Genomic DNA, 14709 nt, shown 5'->3' on the forward strand with positions numbered 1-14709 from the left:
CATACGCTTGTTGTATACAAAATAAACTATCTAAGAACGCAAAGTTTACGTGTTTCGGTCCAACATTTTAGTGAGTTCATCTAACAATTATAGAGTTTGTAATAAGGCGACGTCATGCCCCGGTGCAAGGGATTAAGATAGTGTTATCAGTCGTTATCAAGGAATGCCATGGCGTGCCTAATAAAGCTATGTGTCGCAACGTACCTCTTGTTTAACAGAGACTTTAAAGTACCGAATAAGTACTTTATTTAAAGGTAGTTATTTATATACTAGACTAGGGGCCGCCCGTAACTTCGTCCGCGTGGAAACCCATCCCGTGTAAATCGCGATCCTTTATTTATTACGCAATTATTCTGGGTCTTCAACCACCTATATAAATTTCATCGTAATCGGTTCAGTAGTATTTGCGTGAAAGAGTAACAAACATCCATACACACATACATTCTCACAAACTTTCGCATTTATAATATTAGTAAGATTACTTAGGACACGCATTTGGAAATGCTGCATTTGGGTTCAAGCGAATTTGCCACTAGGTTGACAATTAGCCACTCGAAAAAGACACAAATAGTAGACCGTTTGCGAGTTGTCCAAAAATATTATTTTTATTTATTTTTATGTACTACTTTACTTTACTTTAATAAAAGACGACTCCCATTAAGAATTGCTCTTGTGTCGCGGGGACTTTAACAAACATACAAACAACGGACACAAAGCACAACCAAACTCGAAACAATTATTTGTGGATCGCACAAATAATTGCTTCGTGTGGGAATCGAAGCCACGACCTCCCGACGCAATAGTATTAGCGTGGCGACCACATTGCGCCACGGAGGCAGTAAAAATTTCTGTATATAAAACTTTCAATATACCAAACTCTGGTGCACATTATACTTATTTTACTTTACCATTGACACTTAAAAATGTCTTCCGGCGACATTTGTAGTCCGACTTGTTCTTATCTTGACTTTCACGCACCACTTACTAAATGGGGGCGATAGTCGCTCGTTATTTGTTTAACATCACGCCCGTTTGTCACATAAGGACTAAGCACTAATGTCACGTATTTAAAACATTTCTCTTGAAAATCCATGCTCGGTCTTTGTGTGACTAACATCCGGTTTTTGATACATTTAGCGGTAGTTTATCTATTCAATATGTACTCTTTTATATGAGTTTAAACGCTTTTGAATAGATAAACTTCAGCCAAATGTACCTCCGATATATGAGTTTAAACGCTATTGAATAGATACACTACCGCTAAATGTACCTCAGAAACTGGAGGTAAGAAAGTCTGTGGTAGCTAGGTATTGCGCGATAGTTTCATTCGAACACGAGTTATAATCATTGTGTGGAACTGACGAATAGGAGGCTCTCGGTGTAAATAATTTGACAAACACATGTACTTTGAGAATAGAAGACAAATGTGTACCTATTTGCTCGAAATATCTTGCAGAACAATCAAAATATAGTACGGCCATAATGGAGGTCGTACAATAGTATGAAAACTCACGGAACTTTCCCACTTTACAATTGAACTAATATCTATATATTGGCGTATGTATATAATAAGTAGGTTCCGTCTAAATTATATAAGTAAAAAATTCATTAACTTTTTAGTAATCAATGTTAACGTGCAAGTAAATCGTGAGTAGTAAATAGTACGATTAACAATGTAAACTGAAACGTAAAAATACATACTCAGTCTTAAAGTAATAACTAAATAAAAATACTAGGCTAACATGAGCCGAGTGTACGTCGGTACTCGGTTGTACACACATAGTGACTCAGCCGCTGAGCCATAAAAACTGCCTGATAACGTATCGTGTGTTTAAACAGACGTACATATATGTACAATTGGTCCCGCGACGATACAACACCCAAGTATTATTATCAAACTAATACCAATTTAGCACTGTCATGTTCTAAAATTAAATTTCCTTCTTTACAGAGGCTCTCCAGAAAAAATGGCGTCAAAGAAGAAGAAGCCAATTGGTACTGGGACCCTTCGCCCCAGGCGTCGAAACAATTTGACAACGAAAATCAGTATAAAATACAAATACGAGCGTTACAAGATGAATTATCCGCCTTGAAGGAAAGAGAGACCGTTGACTTGAGACCTGATGAAGAACTGTACAGGCTTAGAGAGGAAAATAAGAACTTAACCTCAAATCTAGAAGATTTGGACAGCCAACACCAACAGGCCATGGAACGACTTCTCACCTTAAAGAAAGATCTACAAACAAATTTCGAAGTATTAAAACAGGAGCACGAAGACCTCAAAAATTCAAATGATGAGTATTCTAATGAAATTAAAAGTTTGATGGAGAAAATTGGCGAAAGAGATTCGGAGATCGAAATTTTGAAAGCGTCTAAATCTGATTATGATACTTTGTTACATAAGTATCAGACTTTGGAAAGGATACATGGGTTGTTGAGGGAAAACGCTGAGAAATTTCAGGAGGAAAACCAGGAACTACACGAAGAAGTGTTTAAATTACAGGAACAAGTGACGAAATTGGAGCATGATATCGAAGTGGAGACAAAACAGTCGGAAACCTCTGATATGGTCCCTCGCCATACATATGAAGAACTGTTGAACGAAATCAACAGTCTCAAGGAAAGGCGGAACTCAAACCAGGTACATCTAGACGAAATCAACATCGATGACAACGCTAAAAGTGTGATCGATTCACTCAGACGTGAAATTAACGATCTAAAACATAAATTATCGCAGAAAGAAACCTTAGAAAACGGTGATAATAAGTCCATAAAACCTGAAACTGTAATGAAATTGTATAACAAGTACGTTAACTTTGAACTTCCAATAGATTACGTTGGTGAAATACCTTCAGCTGGCGACAACATTGTCCTTTTCAAACTAGAAAGCGTTTTCAAAACTGTACATTCGTTCAAAAAGGAGCTAGATGGCCTAGAACATAAATTATCTGAGAAAAATCTGAATTCTAATCATTTACAAACGCAAATTGATGACCTGACTACTGAGAATGATTTTCTAACGACTGATATTCAACATTTAGAGAGAGAACTGAGCGAAATGAAGAAGAATAATGATTTCCTTATATCAGAAATTGCGGCCTTAAAGAACACGTCCAAATTGGAACCAATCATAGAAACGCATGAGGATAACCTAGCAAAGTTAGAAACTGAATTAGCTGATTGTAATAAATTGAATAAGAACTTTGAATCAGAAATCGCAAGGATAGAAAAAGAGTTGAAAGAAGTAAGACTCGAAAAGGTAGCGTTAAAAGACAGTCTAAGTGATCTGCGACACAAATATACAACTATGTTAAGTGAGTTTGAAATGTGTAAGAATCAGACAAAAGAGCTTATTGAACTAGAAAACTGTGCCAAGAGTACCGAGTGCGAACAGCTCAAGAAAGCAGTTGAGGAAATAGATACATTAAATAAACGCTTAGTCTCCGCTAATGCTAAAAGTGAGCAACTGTCTATAGACATTCATGTTCTAGAAAATGATAAAATACAACTTACGAAGCAAATAATTGACCTTAAGGCTGCGCTAGAAAGTAAGGCAAACGTAGAGAAAGAACTTGAAAGCCTTAAATTGTCGTTAGATGAAAAGATTCATGATTATGGGACAGAAGATGTGGTGAGTACGAAGAAAGATGAACTCGATGATTTAGATTTTGAACAAGCTACAATAGTAAAACAAGAATCTGGCAGTACTAGTACAACTGCTGTTAAGTCTAGCACAGATCACACTGTACCAGTCGAAAAGACGGATCATCAAACGTCTAATTCAAGCTCAGAAGAAGAAATGAAGTCAAAGATTCTAAGCCTACAACAACAGTCTAAAACAGCAGAGAATAATGCGCTCAAAGAAAAATCAAAAGCTGAAGAAGTAATTCGATCACAACAACAAACTATTGAAGAACTAACTGCTAAAATAATCCAACAAGATATCCTTCGTAACAAGATAGATGCATTGAAAAACGAAAATCATAATATTACTGAAAGAAAAATGCAGTTAGAAAACGAATTGGCTTCAACAGATTCTAAAATCGTACATTTAGAAGAAGAATTTGATAAATTAGTATCAGATCTTAATGAAAAAGACACGTTAATCGATGGCCTTAACTCTACATTACAACAGAATAACATAACACTAGCCAACTTGAACCAAACGGTTACGGATTTAGAAAACAGTATTGTGATTAAAAATGCTGAGCTTGAACGGCTTAAAACAGCGTTAGAAGAAGCTAATATAAAGGTTAGCGATAGCACTTCACTGTCTAATCACAGTCAAGATGAGTTGAATAAACTACAACTAGACAAGGAAGAGGCGACTAAAGCCATTCTAGTACTAAACGATGAAATTGAAGCGAAAAACGCAGAGATTTCAGCTCTAACTAACCGTTTAGATGAATCTGATAAACTATGTGTTCAACATAAAACAACTGTTGAAAATAAAGACAAAGAAATAAAAGAACTAAGTCAGTCGATCGTTGAATTGACTGATAAAATTAAAAATATAGAAAACGTAACGCATCAAAACGATGATTACGCTAAATTGGTACAAGAGTTATCAGAGTACAAACATACTATTGAAGAATTGAAAGAGAAACATGCTCAATATGAATATATGATAGCCAGATTAAACTCAGAAAAAGATACAATGACTAGTGAAAAAGCTGAACTGATACATCAATATGAAAAAACAAGTGCTGAGTTTAAAACAATGATGGAAGCGGTAACTAACGAAAAGACAGAACTTATTAATCTAATCAATTTGAAGCATAATGAGAGTATACAGTATCATAATGAAATACAGAGATTAAACCACGTGATTTTGGAGCACACGAATGAATTTAAGAAGGTTGTAGAAGAAAGAGATCAGCTATTACAAGGTTCTAAAGAGAATTGTTCTTGTTGTGAACGATTAAGAATTACTTTGAAGGAAAAAGATGATATTATAATGTCTTTGAATGATAAAGCGACGGCATATGATAGGGTGCAAGGTGAACTGGTCACTGCGATAGAATCGACGACCAGCTTGAAGGAACGGTGTGATAATTTAGACAAAAGTTTGGCGATACAGTTGGATGTTGTTAGAACGTTGACGGCACAGAATGCACAGGTAAATATTAGATCATTTTCTAGATTTATTTTTGCTTACAAGTATTTATATAGTAACTTCTGATATTAATAGTATAACAACACACGCTGAAACGAACCAAATCTACCAAATAATAGATTCGAAATAAAATATGAAGTCCTTTTCAAAATTCTAGTCATCAACTTGGTTTCATTAATTTATTTTTGGTCAAAAAGGTGAGTGCTATTCTTTCGGTTTTAACAATTTTGTATCATAATTTTGACATTTAGTTTTCGTCAATTTGTTCTAATGTCGAATAAGGATATCTGAAACTTACCCAAAAGCTCTTAAAGTAAGAGTAAGCTAAGAAAGTAGCATTCAATTTAACGTACCCAATGTATATATATATTTTTTAAATCCTTAATGTCAAACTAACTAATCTTTTTTTTCTATCAGTTGTCAGAACAAATGCAAAACTCGGAGCGCGAGTTGGAGCGCTTACGTCGCCACCTGGTGGAGACTGAGGAGAACTACACGCAGGAGCTGATGGCGTCAGAACAGAAGCTGACCGAGTGTCAGACCCGGCTGCACCAGGTTGAAGAGAAGGCTAAACAGACCAGCACCGTGTATACCAGTAATAGGTAAGGGATTTGACACTCACGATTTCTTTTTCTCTTTAACGGTGTTTAAAATCGTGGATAAGATTCGTACATTATCCCCTACTAACTAACCCGCGTAGCTCTGCTCTTTCTTTCATGCGTTTTGATTTTATCTGCATAAACCTTTCTCGAGTCCGAAAAGACAGTTTTACAAAAACAATAAGTCGAATATGTTGAGCCTTTTTCGAGTTTTGAGCTTAGCATCATAATTGGCGATTTATTTTTATATACACGCTTGATATATTAACTAATTTGTTAATACTTTCAGCATCCGAGCGAACCAGGAAGTAGAAACGCTTCGCAACCAGATCAAGCTGATAGAGAAGCAACGTGATGATGTCCAGGTCAGACTGAGCGAGGCTGAGGATGCGAGGAGCAGGTCCGAGGCCGCACTCACCAACCTACAGGTCGTGCTTGAGCAGTTCCAGTTAGGTGAGTTGATTTGGATGATGTAGATGATGCTGTAATAGACAAAAATTATATATTTTTTTGCCATTAAAAACCCTCTGGTATGCTGAAGCACTGATCAGTGCCAACCCCATTATACCCGAGACATACTCATGAGCTCCCAGCGGTCCGCAGACCGCAGGCTAACGTTAGTTCCACGACTTTTAGTAATTTTTATATTATCTATCAGAGATGAGCACACTTAAAGTCGATGTCTATCAAAATTATTGGGTGGCAGAAAGGATTTAGGGTATATAATTATGTAGAAATTAAGTGGAAGCTATGTCTAAAATACACTATTTTTCTAAGTGCAGGTTAGGGATATGCAAGTAAGAATGGGTTTAAAAATCATTTAAAGAAGTTGTAGTAGGCGTGCTTGTTTTTCAAGAGATGTTTTCTTTCACCGATAATAAGTTAAATAACTCATTCATTATTTGTTGCCTTGGGGTTGAACCCTGAAAATGTTCTGCATAGAAGACAAGTGTTTTTATATTTTTTCATTTACATCTCTTAATGATACATGATGATAATAGTGAACATTATTGTGACCACAGACAAAGAACGCGACATCCACGCCGCGACAGAAAAGATCAGAAACAAGATGGAAGAACTGAAACGTGACAATGTCGGCTTGCACAATGAAATAGACAAACTCAAAACGAAGCTGGAGGAAGCCCTCGCTGGGCTTCAAGCCGCGACCCGGCTTGGAGACCAGGTCGAGACTAAGACGGCACAGATCAATGACTTGAAGGAACAAGGTAAGAGGGAGAGGTATAGTGTGGGAGAGAGAAGTACTGATGTTAACCTCATTGAGTGTTTCTTGATATATTTTTGAGTCGTTTTGTAAATTGTGAAGGAATTTTTCAGTTTTTATTTATATTGTATGGTTATTGGTGAACCCAGTGTCAAAGTTGTTCAAGCCGTGAAGGCCTTTGGCATGGCTTAACGACTGTTATCTTAATTGACAATAACTTAGACCGACTTTTAACGTGCTCTTTAAAGTACGAAGACGCACGGTTTAAACATTACTATGTGGTCACCCATTTAGGAATGACCGCGCTTAGAGTTGCTTAACTCACATATAATTTACTGACCGGTGAGCACAACTGGCTATGAGCGCCTGAGAGATCTTTTACTTAAATGGCTGTTGATTTTAAAGTTCCATAAAAAGTTAATTGTTTATAATTGAAATCTTCTTTCTTTGTTATTTAATTAAATATTTAAAATTCTGTATATTACGAAGAAACATTTAGTGAGATTAATATTAGTGTAGTGATTTTTTTATTTGTATAATTCTATTTTTAGTGTATTAGTTAGATTTACGTAAAATTGTAGACAGTCTTATAATTTAATAGTTTTTGTTCATATATCATTGTAAAGTTATGAATCGTTGGATAGTAATATTTTAAAGATTTCATTGTATTTAAACATTTTAAACATGTAGAAGTAGGCTTTTTAATAGAATGATTTTGTGAAATTAATTTTGTTTGTATTTAAATAGATTAGATCTGATTTGTTTTGTATTTAAAATACGAAAATATGTACTGATTTGTCTTAAAGTAACCATTTTGTTTGTCTTGACTTAAATGTTAATATTAAACTAGATAAAGTATTGAATGTTTTGTTAAATTTTGTTACAAATCAATACATATTATAGGTGCAAGAATCAGTCACATAAAACTTAGTAAATAATATCATTTTCACCCATTACTGTCCCACTGCTGGGCAAAGGAATGAGAGAAGGATTGACGGGGAAACTTGTTTTTAACAAGTTTTGCTAAGTGTTTTTCACTCATATATGTACAGTTTCAAAATGGATTGAAAAGTGACAAAACAACGGCAGTCATGTTTAGATATACTATGAACTTACTAGAGGCCGCCCGCGACTTCGTCCGCGTGGAAACCCTTCCCGTGTAAATCTAAAAAGTAGCCTATGTGTTATTCTGGGTCTTCGGCTACCTATATACCAAATTTCATCGTAATCGGTTCAGTAGTATTTGCGTGAAAGAGTAACAAACATCCATACACAAACTATATTGATAATATTAGTATGAGCCTTTGGTATTTGACTGATTCTAGCACGAATAGTTACAAATGTAAATCCCCTTAACCTAGTAAGAAGTAGAACAGCCATACGCCGTCTCCTGGCTAAATATCAGCTGGTAATTCTGGGGTGCGCTCGCCCAGGTTACCAGATGGTATGAAGCCAGGGACGGCACGCACGATACCACATCTAGACCCATGTAAGTTCCATGTTAAATGTACGGCTGTGTGTGGTTTTTTTTTAAATGTAATTGTTGTTCTGTGTTGTCCGTTTTTTTGTTTTTTTATTTGAAGTGCAATTGCTTTTTGTTGTAATATTGAGCAGTTAAAAGAGTAATTGAATTGGAAACTTAGTCTCTGTACAAAGTTATTAAGTTACTCATTTCGATAGTTCGGCTAAGAATGGAGAATGTTACTAGGTATGCCAAATCGCTTTAAATTTCGACACAGTATAGCCTGTGTGTATACATATAAACTAGTTTTTGTTTCAGTCAAAAATACCGAATAGTTTTGATTTTATAAGCATTCAAAGTTTCGAAAAATATCGAGTCCCGCTAACGGCCGCGTGAGTGGTTATGACGTCATACTACACTTGCGCCGCGCGGGCCGCGTCCCGCTTAGTATTAAGTTGCCAGCCGTTGTTGTAGGTGTAATAACTTGCGCAGTATTTTGTTGTGTTTGCGTCCGCTAATTACATTTATAGTGTAGTAATAGTAAATATTATTCAATTAATAAAATGGATGAAGGATTTGAAAAAGGGCATTCGGATAATCTATACCTAAAATAGATGAAATTAATGGTTGCGCATTATTTATCAACAAATAGAGATTTTGTTGCCTCCGAATTCCTATTTATTATTATAAATGCGAAAGTTTGTGAGAATGTATGCATGTATGTATGTACTATTTATTTATTTGTACTATTTACTCTGTACGTTAAGCGCAGTGGTTTAAGCGGTCACCTCGCCGCAATAACCGTAGCGCCGCGTATGGTGGGTTTGAATCCCATCCGGGACAAATCTTTGTGTGATGAGCACGAGTATTTGTTCTGGTTGTCAATTTATCTATATTGTCAATTTATCTATATATATTGAGAAGTATATGAGTTTGTTTAGCAATATTTATTATTTAATTTTAAATTTAATGTATGTATATAAGTATGTATGTATATAGGTATGTATGTATATATGTATGTACGTATATATGTATGTACGTATGTATGGATGTTTGTTACTCTTTCACGCAAATATGACAGAACTGATTACGATGACATTTGGTATATAGGTAGCTGAAGGCCCAGAATAACACATAGGCTACTTACTATCCCAGAGTTCCCGAGGGATCGGGATTTACGCGGAAAGGGTTTCCATGGAGTCAAAGTCGCGGGTGGCCTCTAGTATATTAAACATATTTGTAATATCTATACTATAATATTAGAAAGCTGAAGAGTTTGTTTGTTTGAACGCGCTAATCTCAGGAACTATTGGTCCAATTTAAAAAAAACTTTACTAACTTTAGTGTTAGATAGAAAATTTATCGAGGAAGGCTATAGGCTATATATCATCACGCTACAATCAATAGAAGCATAGTACCAATAAAAATGTTACAAAAACGGGGAAAATTGACCCATTCTCTCTTATGTGACGCAAGCGAAGTTGCGCGAGTCAGCTAGTGTTAGTTAGATATTCACGATCTCGCATATTATAAAGAAACAATTTTTAATCGAAATAATCGCGTACTTATTGATTTTACGTTTCCTGCCACTGTAAATTCAATAAACTCGCGATCAATCCGGTTAGAAATTGTTTCATTATAAGATATAGTTAATTATTATTACTTATATACTTACCTACATAAAATTTAATTACATTTAGGCACAACATATGATTTCCTAGTATTTGAATTGAACATTTTAAAAGTATTTAGGTATAATTTCAACGCACCGAGCGCGCGACCGCAAGCAGACTGTGTGAGCCAGACTGAGCGTAGTGTAGAGTGACGTCACACCGTCCCCGAGAGCAAGCGTCGTGCGGTTACAACTTGTTTTACTTATAAATCGGAAACTAATTGACATATCGAAGTAATTCTTTCACTAGTATTTTTTATTTTTAACAAAGAATAAGGACAGCTACTAATCAAAATTTGGTAACATTCTCCATTTTTGTCAATTTAAAAAAGAAATAGTATTAGGATTCAATTGATCATGAATTGAAAATTTAGTTAATATTGCAGTAATAAGGTAGCGGGTTCGAATCCCGCGTACTGTCGTATTGACATAATCTCCTAGTTAGCGTAATGGTATCATTGAGTGTACTTTTAAAGTCTAATGTTCTACAGGCAATAGGGCTTTAAGTAAAATAAAAAATATTGGTAGTATTTAGTCAAGTAGTTTATAAATTTCAGTAATATTCAGTAATGTGTCGTAGCATTCGTCAATCAAGACCGGCGCTTCCGCCTACTTCGGTTTAATCTCATTTGGTAACTGTGAGGTTTTCGAACGCAGCGGCCGCTGTCACCTGTCAAACTCAAATGACAGCTGTCAAAACTGACAGGTGTCACGATGACAGTGGCACGGGCCGCGCGACGCTCAGATTACCATATGGGGTTTGATTGAGGGTAACGGCTTTACATCGTGACGTCCTGTGTTTGAAACCATTTTATTTTGCGCTTTTCGATTTATTTTTTGTGTTTTTTTTTAAGTTGAGATTTTTGATGTTGATCGTTTATTTAACCGACTACTTAAAAAGAGAAGGTTCTCATGTGAAATAAATATAACTCTCGTATTTTGAGAAATCATCAATTTATTATCAGTTATCGTAAATACTCATTTTATGTGACAATTAAAACAAGAAATTCAATAATTAAACTGATTTACATTAAAAATCTCAACTATTGCATTATTTTTGCCACAAGCACCTTGCAAGTTGTCTTGCACACATTGTTTATGGTTAGCGTGTTATGTGAATGTTACTTTTTGTTTGTTCTATGGCAAAGTATTTTGGATATAACATCGAATTACTATCACAATTTTAGTAACGTCTTTGAATACACACCTTAGTTAAAATCACGAGTTAGACAGTATTTTCTGTGATTTACACGTATTGCCTTCAGTCTATACTTAATCTGTGTTCCTTGATTTGTTTGTTTGCAAACACCCTCATATAAAACTTATTTAAAAGCGAGAGAGTTACTTAGATACAATTAGCCTAACCTTTCTTCCAACTATGTTAGAGTCGGCTTCCAGTGTCACCAGTAATTGTAACCAGTATTTTACATGGAGTGACTGCCTATCGGACCTCCTCAACCCAGTTACCTAGGTTATAACACGATACCCTTCGATAAGACTGGTTGTCAGACTTTCAGTCTTCTGACTACCGTTAATGACTGTCAAAGATCTTCGAAAATGACAGCTGGGATCCACAATTTAACGTGCCTTCCGAAACACGGAGGAACTGGATATGTGTTAGATGGTCACCCGTCCACAGAACAACCTCGGCAAGCGTAGCTTAACCTTAGAGATCGATCCGCGCGGCTATCGTTAGCTAAGCCAGGAGCTCCTCTTAAGTGACACAAAATATCCAAAATAATTTGCCTTTTTGATTTGAATGTTCCCATGGTAGAAGAGTAGCGTAGAAGACTGCATAAATGCGGCATTGCTTCTGAGTATTACTTCAGGTACTGGTGGAATTAAGAAAAGTGGGGACGAAGGACGCTCACACTTGACCGAAAGATATTTTATGAAAGAAACTTTTGATTCACTAACTGAGAGACCAGTCTCGATTTGATGAATGGATATCATCGGTGTTTGTCCTGTCTGAAGACAGTGTATTATTATTTTACTATAATTATATCGTTAAAGTAATTTATTATTAGTCTATTTTAACATGTTTTAATGTATTTGTTCTGTACAAAAAAGAAAAGGATATATTAAAACTTTTTTAGACAAATTGTAAGTTACTTGACTGATATAATAATTTCAGTACATATATTGGTAACCTTATTCTTAAACATGCCCAAAGTACTTTATTAAAGCCTAAAATACAGTACCAAGACGCTTTATTGAAGATGTTCAATTTGGGAAACATTTGACTTTAAGTCAACAAGAGTCAAAATGTTGTTGGGAAACTTAGACTAGTCACATCTTTACCTCATTAGTCATTTACCAATGAGTGCCTAGTGAATCAAAAGCTATAAAGTTAGATATAAAAGTGTTACAAGTGGCTGAGCGTCAGTCGCCCCCCTGCCCAGTGACTGAATAATACTTTGAAGTCGTGCGCGCGACTCCACGTGCGACTGTCGAAGATGTTCGCTGCATGGTAAGAGTAGAATATAGTGATTTTATCTGTTTTTATATACTTTAAAGGAAAGGAAATCCATTAGTACTGCTGTGAAATGATATGTTTTGATGATTTGTCTTTATAGGACTATATAGTTGCTAATTTTGCTTTTGGAATAATTATACATGAATAAGGTTGTGACTGATAGATTTCTTTTCCACTAGTATTTTTATGATTTATACCTGTTGAATAACTGAACAATTTTGTGTATACTAGATATGTTTTCTTTTCTATACTATTATATACAAAATTGATTGTACTTTTTATGAAACATTGTACTATGTAAAGACGGATATATTTCTGGATCATACCCGAGTACATACTAATACTTATCGTCTTGTTATAAAGGCATACAGGCTGTCTTTCTTTCAATACCCTTCATAACCACAACTCAAATTAACTGTAACCTCATATGATGTCAGTGAGGACTCTTCAGACGTCAGTGGCTGCAGCCGAGGAGCGCTACTACAACGCGATCTCCAACCAGCAGGACAAGGTTGACAAGAACCTGGTGAAGAACCTCGTCATCAATTATGTGATGACAGGCGCTGGCAACCAGACTAACCGGTGAGAGGACATTTTTTGTCATTTAATTTTATTGACTGCTGTAAGTCCGTATTTAGGGTGTTTCGAGTTTAAATCACGGGTCGGTCAAAGTAATTTCGTGTTTTTTAGATTGCTTTCAAAATATTTTGAATGCCTGCCTTGTTTGTATATTTCGAAAATAGGCTTGTCCCCTATTTTCTAAATATACAGGGATATTCTTTGCATTAAAATTGTGAAACATGAATAGTTTGTAAGCCAATTATTTATCAACACCAATTGTGAATTACCTAAAGCAGTTTGAAATCACTATGATAAATTAGATTTTATAGGTAGTTTTTATGTTTCTGCATCAAACATTCTTTTACATTAAGTCTCAACCGAAAACACTTACCCATTGACTAAGTCCAGCTAATCAGTACTATGACCCAGCAATTTCAAACCACTTTCTCATTCCCAGGACCCAGGTACTCCGCGTGCTCTCCACAGTGCTAGACTTCAACCAGCAGGAGTGCGAGCGTCTCGGCCTGGCGCGGTCTACCACCACGCCGGACAGTCTCGCGGCCGAGTTCGTCAAGTTCCTGCAGAACGAGTCGCGGCCACGAGCGCCTCTGCCCAATATGATGAACCTTGCACAAACCAGTCGCAGTACCACGCCTAGTTCGAGGAAGAATTCTACTATAGGTAAGTATTTTTTCAATATTTTTAGAGAGAGACTATGAAAGCTTATTTTAGCTGTCTTCGTTGCGCTGTGGTTAAGTTCTATGCCATGCTACTGGGTCGAAAGTTATCATGGGTCACGATTCCCATGAAACTATTAACTTGTATCACACAAATCGTTGTTTTAATTTAGTGTAAAAGTCCCTGTGACACAAGAGCAATTTAATAGCCCAGGAAATTTAAACAAGAATGTGATTTTGATTACTTTATATATTACTAACATTATTTTTGTTTTCCTTTATTTGAAACGACTGCTAGAACGGTAAATAGCAAAAAAATGGAACGGGCAAACGGAAATCTGTCTAATCAACCTTTTATACGGGTTTTTTTCAAGCTGTTCCCTAGATATTTAGTTATTTGATACAATTATTAAAAAACTAACTCTTTATTTGCAGGACCACCACCCACGCAGTCAACCAAATCCGGTCACAGCCGCAACCCATCAACCGGTTCCAACAACCTCTTATTCTCCAACATAGACACTTTAGACACCGCCTCTCAGCGATCTCGAGACTCAGACCGAACTGACCCGAGAGTAGTGTCACCTAGTCTCGACACTGGAGTTAACCAAACTAGAAACACAGAGGGCGCTATACTCAAATCTGTATTAAAAGATATGTGACTGTAATTGTATATTTTTCGTTGAAATAATAAAAATGGTAATATTTTTGTTTTGGGTTATTTTTTTTGTAGATTTGTGAACATTGTTCTGTAGTATGTTATAACCAAGTTAACAAATATGAAGAAGACAATCTAATACGGATTTTTTGGCGTGAATTTTCGACTATTTTCATTAAATTTGGTTTAGCCGGGAAGTCGGGTTAAGAAACAGACATTACTTAACTAATATTTTATGGTCTGGCTTTATTAACCGCCACTAAGTT

At 35.8% G+C, this 14709-nt stretch overlaps 1 protein-coding gene across 1 annotated transcript in view; it reads left to right on the forward strand.

The window, feature by feature from the left end:
- Positions 1 to 14495, forward strand: part of LOC142984322 (uncharacterized) — a 60607-nt gene extending 46112 nt beyond the window's left edge. Inside the window, exons 3-9 of the mRNA XM_076131845.1 lie at positions 1952 to 5119; positions 5534 to 5718; positions 6005 to 6168; positions 6738 to 6941; positions 12985 to 13129; positions 13566 to 13789; positions 14221 to 14495. Of these exons, the coding sequence (XP_075987960.1) occupies positions 1952 to 5119; positions 5534 to 5718; positions 6005 to 6168; positions 6738 to 6941; positions 12985 to 13129; positions 13566 to 13789; positions 14221 to 14447 (4317 nt within the window). The 3' untranslated portion in view covers positions 14448 to 14495. The remainder of the gene's footprint in view (positions 1 to 1951; positions 5120 to 5533; positions 5719 to 6004; positions 6169 to 6737; positions 6942 to 12984; positions 13130 to 13565; positions 13790 to 14220) is intronic.
- The last annotated feature ends 214 nt before the right edge of the window (positions 14496 to 14709 follow it).

This window comes from Anticarsia gemmatalis, chromosome 26 (genome assembly GCF_050436995.1).
Source record: "Anticarsia gemmatalis isolate Benzon Research Colony breed Stoneville strain chromosome 26, ilAntGemm2 primary, whole genome shotgun sequence".
NCBI classification, from domain to species: Eukaryota; Metazoa; Arthropoda; class Insecta; order Lepidoptera; family Erebidae; genus Anticarsia; species Anticarsia gemmatalis.